General features: G+C 38.0%; 1 protein-coding gene across 1 annotated transcript in view; it reads left to right on the forward strand.

Annotated features, from left to right (window-relative positions):
• Positions 1–3,007: 3,007 nt before the first annotated feature.
• Positions 3,008–7,475, forward strand: part of LOC122331273 (lysine-specific demethylase 7B-like) — a gene marked incomplete at its 5' end in the record, with an annotated part of 6,752 nt that continues 2,284 nt past the window's right edge. Inside the window, 6 exons of the mRNA XM_043228838.1 lie at positions 3,008–3,146; positions 3,429–3,546; positions 3,808–3,968; positions 6,369–6,510; positions 6,590–6,776; positions 7,092–7,254. Of these exons, the coding sequence (XP_043084773.1) occupies positions 3,008–3,146; positions 3,429–3,546; positions 3,808–3,968; positions 6,369–6,510; positions 6,590–6,776; positions 7,092–7,254 (910 nt within the window). The remainder of the gene's footprint in view (positions 3,147–3,428; positions 3,547–3,807; positions 3,969–6,368; positions 6,511–6,589; positions 6,777–7,091; positions 7,255–7,475) is intronic.

Raw genomic sequence — 7,475 nt, forward strand, 5'->3', positions numbered from 1 at the left:
AAACAAACAAGTTTGTTACTGTGCCTCTCGTACTTTTAATGCTATTATCCTATTTTACGCTGAAACACCCTCTTGAGGTCAGAAAGTGCACAGTTTAGCAAGTCTCGTGAGGTTTTGTGGAATTTGTTTGTGACAGCATGGCTTGCTCATTTGACTCTTAACAGAAGAACATGAAGCACAGTGATAGTTTTATTCTCAGGTATTTACAAACAGAATTAAAGAAACGAAACACTCAATAGTCAACACTCAAAGGTGACTTATTCTGAATCCATTGTTGATGTTAGTGAACGAATTTGTATATGAATAAGCATTAATAAAAAACATCAATAAAAACAGTAGCATACTTAAATATATAAAACTTTATATTTTTTCAGTTGCTCGTCCCCATTGATAGTGCATAGTGGGTTTTGTTTTGTTTTTTAGGTCACTTTAAGTATAACACTTGATTATTTCATCACCATTATTTCATAATTTAACTCTCCACAGCAGAAACTTGATGATAATATTGCACTTCATATTTTCTGTGCTTGTTGCATCAGTCTCTCTTTCTGCCTGAATCTTCTTGTTATGCCAGCAACCCACCGATCCCTCGTGATGTAAGCTCTCTTGAGGCCTGAACTCATTCAGATTCAGAACTCAAGCAGTCTTTTTTTTCCCACCCAGTGCTGTTCTTTTCACTCATCCTGCTTGGCAACAGAAAAAAAATATCTCTTTTGAGTCAGATCTGTTTTTAGTGACACAGTGTTCCTCGCCACAAATTACTCAGAGTAGGAGTAGACCTTTTTCCCAGATTTGAGGAGAAAGCTGGTGTTTCTGAGGTGCTGTGATGTAATAATGTTTGTGAGTCACTTCCTGCATGTCCTTTTCAGTTGTCTCATCAAAATCAAAAGGGAAATTTTTTGGCCAGCATCGCTTGATTTTAGAACTGGTCAAAAATTGAAGTAAAAATGTTCAGAAAATTGGGATGCGTGATAGTTTGTGATTTATTTATTTATTTATTTTTACTTATGCAATTTACAAATATGCAATTATTTTTAAATTACATACATACCATATACATAAGAATTTGAAAGCTTTTGTCCACCATAGGATGAAATAATTGTCTCACAGTTCTGATAATAATAACTCACAATTGCAAGATAAACTTGCAGAGTCTAAATTGATGTATATAAACTTGCAAATGCAAGAAAGAATGTGACATTTTGAAATCTGTGGTAGAAAAAATAATTTTGAGGTAAACTTTGATTTGCAAAAAAAGCTTGTATCTTGTCATTCTGTTTGAGTTAATTTTTGAGCTAGTTTTATAAATTACCTAAACCTTTTGCAGAGAGCTAAAAACAAAAAAAAAAGTTTTAAAATGACTGAAATTTGTGTAACTCTTCTTTTGTATGTTTTGGATCTAATGTTGTTGATAATGTGGCTTTGTCATGCCTCTTGTTCTTGTGGCAAAAAAAAACTACACAACCCCAAATTTTCTCAGTAGGAAGGCTAATTTACATCATCTGATGTGGACACACCATTGCCATTCAATGCTGCCGTTTCCCACACTTGTTTCCAACGCAAACACACTCCCTTCCCCCCTTCACCTCATGTCTCGTGCCCTGGAGCCCGACCAAATGCAACCTCACATCTGGAGTGCTGGTTTAGTCAGGCCTGTCTGGGGTTAAACATAATCGACCGTAGATGACCCAGTCTGGAGTTACTACTCGGTCGCTGCAGAATCTGCTCAGTCTCTGGCAGGATTACATCTCGAGCATGTTTTGTAATGTTTGTGTGCTATATGTGCTAATCGAGGCTACAATGTGCAAAAAGCCACGTTGCGTATCCTTTATATTGTTTGATATATTGCGGTGTAAGGCTATTTCTGGCTAGTCAAGCATTCTCCTTGTGAATCCCTCATTGTTTGGAGCACTTCACTCTGGATAATGTAACACTTAAATCAAGGAGTTAACGAAATTGCTTTCTTTGGCAACAAAGAGCAAAACCTGAGCCAGAGAAGTGTGCAAGGCCTCATTACCTGCCTGGCTAATGAATCTCCACACAATGCCAGGAGGTAGCTCGTCATGACTTCCTGTGAATCAACATGCCTTTAAGCTAATTGGAGGGTGCGGCTGGAAGTAGGAAAATGAAGAAGTGGGGCAAACGGGTCTTGGTGAGCGATAAGATGTTCATTGGCAAAGCTACTGAGCACTTCAGATGTGGGGAAATATTTTAATAAGCTCCTTCAGCAGAGCACAAGCCGTTGGATTGTTTGAACATTGTTATGTATGTTTAGCACTTTATTGGAGTCAAACTACCAGTCAAAAGTTTGGGGTCAAGTTGGAGCCAAAAGTCTCAGATATATAGCGAGACACGGGGCCATTTCGCTTCAGGCATAGACCTGTCCCTTCCCCCTGTCTCTCTCTTCCACTTCACTTCCTGTCTAGCTACTGTCCAATCAAAATAAAGGCATGAAATGGCAAAAATAAATATTGAGAGGAAAAGAAATTGGGGGGTAAAGATTCAAAGGGATGCATTAAATAGATTTAAAAAAAACATATATTTTTATAAATAAATGTTGTCCAAAGAATATAGGAAAAAAGTATCACACTTTCAACAAAAATGTCAAGCAACAGAAAAACAGTTCATTCATGAAACTCTACATGGCTTAGGCTAACAGGTCTTTAACATAACTGTTGATTATTCACAACGTTAAAATAATTACCTCAAGCTGATTCATGTTGCATATGCAGCCAATGAGCTTACTGCATCACGTTTAAATGTTTATTGACCATAATGAGCAAATAAGCATATTAGAATGAATTCAGAAAGATCATGGACAAATTACCTTTTTTTGTTTAAATGTTCAAATAGAAAACATTTTAAATTGCAATATTTTTGGTCAAATTAATGAAGCCTTTGAGAGCACAACAAACCTAAAGTCAAACATTTAAAAAAAACAAAGCAAAAACATACCGACCCCAAATTCTGAACATTTTCATTGTATAAATGATTAATTTGTCATTGCATATACAGTATCCTAAACAAAGTATCAATTCATTTACATTTTTCTTCTTGCAGCTGTGTTGTGGTAGAAGAGCACCATGCTGTAGACATTGATGTTTACCACTGTCCCAACTGTGATGTCCACCATGGGCCCTCTCTGAGTATGTATCCACTTTTTGGAATCTATTGATTCACCCTTACTACTACATTTATATGAAGTTCTGAAGATTTTTCTGTTCCCTGTCAGGAATTGTAATTATCAGACTAATTGTCTGATGTAGGCAGGAACTGGTTTAAGAGGTTTCACAGCATGTCTAGTCAGCTGAAGTGTTGTGATCAAGGAGTGGTGCACAAAAGATGTTTTAGACTTGTGGTAGTCTGGTAATGACTGCGGTATTGTTTTGAGGCCAGACGTATTGAGTTCTCTCTGCCTGATTTTACAGTGAAGAAGCGAAGAAACTGGCACAGACATGACTACACGGAGCCAGATGATGGCAGTAAGCCAGTGCAGGCTGGCACTTCTGTGTTTGTGCGGGAGCTACAGGCCAGAACCTTCCCCAGGTAAGTGTGCCAGCTGTGGGAAACCAACACCATCGTGACAAAGCACTCCAGTGCTTGGTGCTGCCTATGATGCCACAAGATACATATGCTTAGGTTCTCTGAAAACCAGTGTTTATTGTGGCATTTTCTAGAAATCTGTTTCGTGCAAAGTCAGGTCTTGACTTAAACAAAATGTTAGCTCTATGAATCTTTACAAAGAATGCAAAAGTGGAGAATAAACTTGCTCTCTAATCTGTAATTCTCTTGTGTTTTAATCTGCAGTGGAGATGAGATCTTGCAGCCAATGCATGGCAGTCAGGTCACCCAGAGATATCTGGAAAGGCATGGCTTCCGCTATCCCATCGCTGTACATAAAATGGAAGGTCTCGGCCTTTGTTTACCTCCGCCAGACTTCTCTGTCAAGGATGTTGAGCGCTATGTCGGTAAGGAGAGAGTGGATCTTCCTTAACACTGTTTCTTTCACCTTCACCTATTGTGCTCTGCATTATAACCATTGAGCAGCAGTGCTTCATGGGTTTAAATATTAATTCCATTAAGAGTTGTCTTCATGTAATGGAGTTGTATTACAGTCCAGCCACTGTGGAGATCAGATGCTAATCTTAGGTGAGTCAGATGGGTCTAACCTTTTAGCAAACATTAATCAACTGATAATGAAATAAGAGTGCAGATAAAAGTGGTGTTCCTTACAGCAGCATAGCAGACCTCATTTCATTGAGAGTCTGGCCCTTACAGTGTCCGCTTACACAGCTGCTATATCTTCTCCACTGAGCTTTGTCTGTAAAGTTTAGGTTACAGCTTACTCCTGTCTTCCACATTTGAGTGTATAATGTATTGTCATCATGATACATGCGGTGATCAGCTGCTCCATTTGGGTCCTGAGGGGGAGTCTGCAGCCCACTGGGAATGAAGTGTGATTATATTGCACTTACAGTAAAGCGACAAAAGGTTTGCTACCGCCACACCTTCCGGTGACCGCATGACACTTTTCACGCCACTACTAATGTATTTAGCCATTTAATCTAGCTGCCTAAATTTTTTTTCTAAAGTTAGCCTTGTTTACTTCATAGAGATAGTTCATACAGATGCAAATAACTGGTAGAAATGTCAACTGCTGGAGGTTTTGGACTGTCATCCTGGACGTGTGCTGAGTGGTCATGACAACGTATAATTTACAAGCATTTCTAAGCATTACGGTTTAAAAACACGTGAATTTCACTATATGCACAGAGACAGTTTCTGACAGTTCTGTCAGAGAGGTGCATGCACGTGAAGACAGTATTGAATGTGTTATTTTGACACTTTTATAAGCCTTGAAATGTTAAATGCACACTTTTGCAAGTATCCATATAAACAGTAGATCTTAACATCTGTGTGGACTGGAAGTTTGTGACTATTTTACTTTCGTATTTGTGACAAATCCTGGAGAAAAATAATATAGAATGAGGAAAATAGTGGGTTTGGCTTTTGTTTTTGTTTTTCCTACTGCAAATTAATTGGATGTAGTAAAGTAGGTGTTTCATAAATTTTTTTTTTTTTTTTTTTTTATTCACCACAAAATTAGCAACGTGCAAATTCTTAGAGCAGAACACTACTTACTGTTTGTTTTGCATGCCATGAGCAAAGAATCAATGCACTTTTTACCTTTTGTTTCGATTGCCCGTGTGGATCTCTGATCTCGGATTGATTTTGATACGGTTTTCACGCCATAATTGTCTGTACAGTTTTCTAAACGATTTTTAGCAACCACCATCAATGCAATGTTTCTTTAGCGTTCCAAATTGGTTTCTAAACAGTCTGCTAAGTGACAATGTCATGCCTAAGACACTCTTTTTAGCTTGTGTAGGATAAAGCTTAAACTCAGTTAAACTTAAAAAGTGTGCTGCTTATAGTTTATAGTCTGGTGATATGCCCACCAAAAAAGAAAAAAAAAGTTACGAACATAAGTTGAATTGCTTGATGAATGTTAAAGTTAACTGCTGTGACGTTACGTCTGGAGCTCACACTAAAAGCTTTAGCTTTCATCCTTAATGCACTTCTGACTGTAAACTGCAGGCTAGCTGCCCAGCTAATTCAGTTAGTTCAATGGGCAGCTAGCCTGCATGGCTCTCCAGCCAGCGAAATCGAACATTGTGGCTTTTTTCCACATTGCCATTCTCTTATGATAAACCGCACTCTCCACCTGCTTTTGGGAAAGTTGCTTTTGTCCCATTCTGCATTGGAAATGTGCCTTCTGAGCTCTTTTGCTGTCTCCAGGACTACTAAAATGTTTGTTGTTGCTTTATAAAATGAGTAATTAATAGCATAAATACTTTAATTTATGCATGTATAAACACACATTACAGTCTTGATGCTTGGATTTTAAATCAAACCCATATTTGTTCTAGCCACCACTGCAGATCTGAATCCATAAAGAATCCAATAGATTTTTATTGCCAGATGTACCTGATCCCAGAACAGCAATAAATGATCTCTTTATGGTCTGCTTTGTGGGATGAGTCTGGTTCTGGCTAGGTACACTAGGGTGCTGTTTGTGTACACAAGCACCAGCTGTCCTGCTTTGTGCAGCTTGATGTTCTTCCTGCCAGTTGTCTCTCACAGTTATAAACATCAGCTAATGTCTCGTTAAAAAAAATGTTTCTGAGGAGAGAAGAGATGGCCCTGGGAAACTTTTTAGTACCAGTCTTTCTTTCATTTAAAATATGCTTTATGGCTATTTAATGATGTTGATTATTGCAATTTATCCCTGTTTAGTTTGTTTGGGTTATGATATCTGTTTTGTGCCCACACATGCACATGACTCAACCTGCTCCTTTTGCTTACAGGAGGCGACAAAGTGATCGATGTCATCGATGTGGCCAGGCAAGCAGACAGCAAGATGAAACTGAGTGCGTTTGTGAAGTATTACTACAGCCCTCAGCGGCCCAAAGTCCTGAATGTCATCAGTCTGGAGTTTTCAGACACCAAGTTAGTATTGTTTGAATGTAATGTAAAGGTGTTTTTTGTTTGCAGATCGCAGATGATAAATTAAATGTCTTGTGTTCAGGATGTCAGAGCTGGTGGTGGTTCCTGATATTGCTCAGAAGATGTCTTGGGTGGAGAACTACTGGCCTGATGACTCTTACTTTCCCAAGCCCTTTGTACAGAAGTACTGCTTAATGGGCGTGAAGGACAGTTATACAGACTTCCATATTGATTTTGGAGGCACATCTGTGTGGTATCATGTCCTGTGGGTAAGTTCACATAAAAAATGTTGGAACCTTCTATTCATTAAAGAATCCTGACAAAAAAAAAAGTAGCATGGTTTTCACAAAATTAAGCCATACAGCAGGAGTGACAGCTGACAATTCAGCATTGCTTTCACAATAAAACCACTTAATGTTTTTCACAATATTCAAGTTTTTACAGTATTTCTGATAATCTAAATGACCCCAAACTTTTGAACCAATCTTATTGTTTGTTTAAAAAAAAAACTAATTGCTGAATTATTTTAATACCAACTAAAATATAGGGATAATAAAGTACTTCTTGACTCCTATTATCTCTAGGGTGAGAAGATTTTTTACTTAATAAAGCCAACCCCAGTCAACCTTGCACTATATGAGGAGTGGAGCTCCTCTCCAAACCAGAGTGAAGTGTTCTTCGGGGAGAAAGTGGACAAGTGTTACAAGTGTGTTGTGCGGCAGGGAACAACTCTTCTGATCCCGACAGGTGAGTTTTATTTTATTTTTAGTAGTAAAAAATTATATATTTATTATATTAAGTGAGAAAATTGCACTTCTAAAGTGTTTTAAATGCGTTATATTCATATTATGTAGCATGATGACATCGTAAAAGCAAATGACGGTGATCCATTCTATTCTGTTCTATTCTATATACAACTTGAGTCTTTGTCAACTTGGCATAGCATCAGGCTTAACCAATGGTGTGAG

This window comes from Puntigrus tetrazona, chromosome 25, assembly GCF_018831695.1.
Source record: "Puntigrus tetrazona isolate hp1 chromosome 25, ASM1883169v1, whole genome shotgun sequence".
Taxonomy (NCBI): Eukaryota; Metazoa; Chordata; class Actinopteri; order Cypriniformes; family Cyprinidae; genus Puntigrus; species Puntigrus tetrazona.